This window comes from Rhincodon typus, chromosome 44 (assembly GCF_021869965.1).
Source record: "Rhincodon typus isolate 14 chromosome 44, sRhiTyp1.1, whole genome shotgun sequence".
Lineage (NCBI taxonomy): Eukaryota > Metazoa > Chordata > Chondrichthyes > Orectolobiformes > Rhincodontidae > Rhincodon > Rhincodon typus.
In genome coordinates, this window is record NC_063375.1 from 1272701 (window position 1) to 1274041 (window position 1341).

The 1341-nt window shown below is 60.7% G+C and overlaps 1 protein-coding gene across 2 annotated transcripts in view; it reads left to right on the forward strand.

Moving 5' to 3' along the window:
• The first annotated feature begins 415 nt into the window (after positions 1–415).
• slc6a8 (solute carrier family 6 member 8) overlaps positions 416–1341 on the forward strand; it is a 15724-nt gene continuing 14798 nt past the window's right edge. For both annotated transcript variants that reach the window (XM_048619868.1, XM_048619869.1), the window contains exon 1: positions 416–1158. In XM_048619868.1, coding sequence (XP_048475825.1) covers positions 852–1158 — 307 coding nt within the window. In that variant the 5' untranslated portion in view covers positions 416–851. The remainder of the gene's footprint in view (positions 1159–1341) is intronic.

Genomic DNA, 1341 nt, shown 5'->3' on the forward strand with positions numbered 1-1341 from the left:
GAGAGTGTATGTGAGAGAGAGAGTGTGAGAGAGAGTGTGGGAGAGAGAGAGTGTGAGACTGTGTGAGAAGGACAGGGTGTGTGTGTGTGTCCGATCTAACGCATACACTTGACATTATCCAGGCCCCAACAGTCTGTAATCATTAACTCTCACAGAAAAGCAACAAGACTCGGAGAGCGAGAGAGACAGCAAGACATACGCTTCTTGCTTCCCCTGTAATTAAAAGCGGTGATCGCGTTTGTCACATCACAGCTAGGCCGAGGGAGGGAGGGAGGGAGACAGAATGAGTGGCCGAGACTGGAGATCGCAGGACCCCAGAAATAGCTGCGTCGGGGAGGAGTGCGGAGCGTGGGGGAGGGGTTGGGGCAGGTTCAAGAGGGGCGGGGATGTGTGTGTGTGTGTGTGAGAGAGAGAGAGAGATTTATAAGAGCCGTCTCTCAGCGTTGCTTGGCACTCAATCCCGCACAGTCTTTTGAGGAGCGAGAGCGAAGCATTCCGAGCGCGTATACGCTTCCCGAGCGAAGGGAAGAGGGGCGACAGGAGAGTTCCCGGGAAAGAGAGGGAGTGCGAGCGGGGATCACGGTAAAGGGCTCCCGGTCGCTCAGCCGTCTCTAATGCACTACTTCAGACTCAGTTTCAAGTGCTTTGTGGACTGTTTCTGATACCCCCCCACCCCCCGCCAAACCCACTACTCCCACCGTCAGCTCTGATTTCGGACCTGGAGGCAGTGCTAGGAATACGAGAACGTGCTCAACCATATCTACAGCCTCCCCTCTCCCTCTCACCTACCATCCCACCTACCCCCACCCTCCTGTTCCCCAAGTCGCCCTTCCCCAACTGGGGCACAAGCCATGAGCATGGAAATGGGGTCTCATCCTGGACACAGCGGTGATGGCGCAAGGCGAGGGAAGGGTGGGTGTTTCTCGGAGGAGGCTCAGCTATGGAGGCAGAAGGAAGGGAGCAGAAGGAGCCCCTCAGCAGGGAGCAGGGCGGGGAGCCCCGCGGGCACTGCGGACCCCCCCCCAGGGCCGGAGCGGAAGACCCCGCAGCGGGAGACCTGGTCGAACCAGATGGACTTCATCATGTCGTGCGTGGGATTCGCCGTGGGCCTCGGGAACGTCTGGCGCTTCCCCTACCTGTGCTACAAGAACGGAGGAGGTAAGGTCAGAGGTCAGCGCCGGACCCTCCGACAGAGCCTGCTCCCTCACCCTCCGACAGCGCCCGCTCCCCTCGGCGCTGACCCTCCGACAGAGCCCGCTCCCTCACCCTCCGACAGCGCCCGCTCCCCTCGGCGCTGACCCTCCGACAGAGCCCGCTCCCTCACCCTCCGACAGCGCCCGC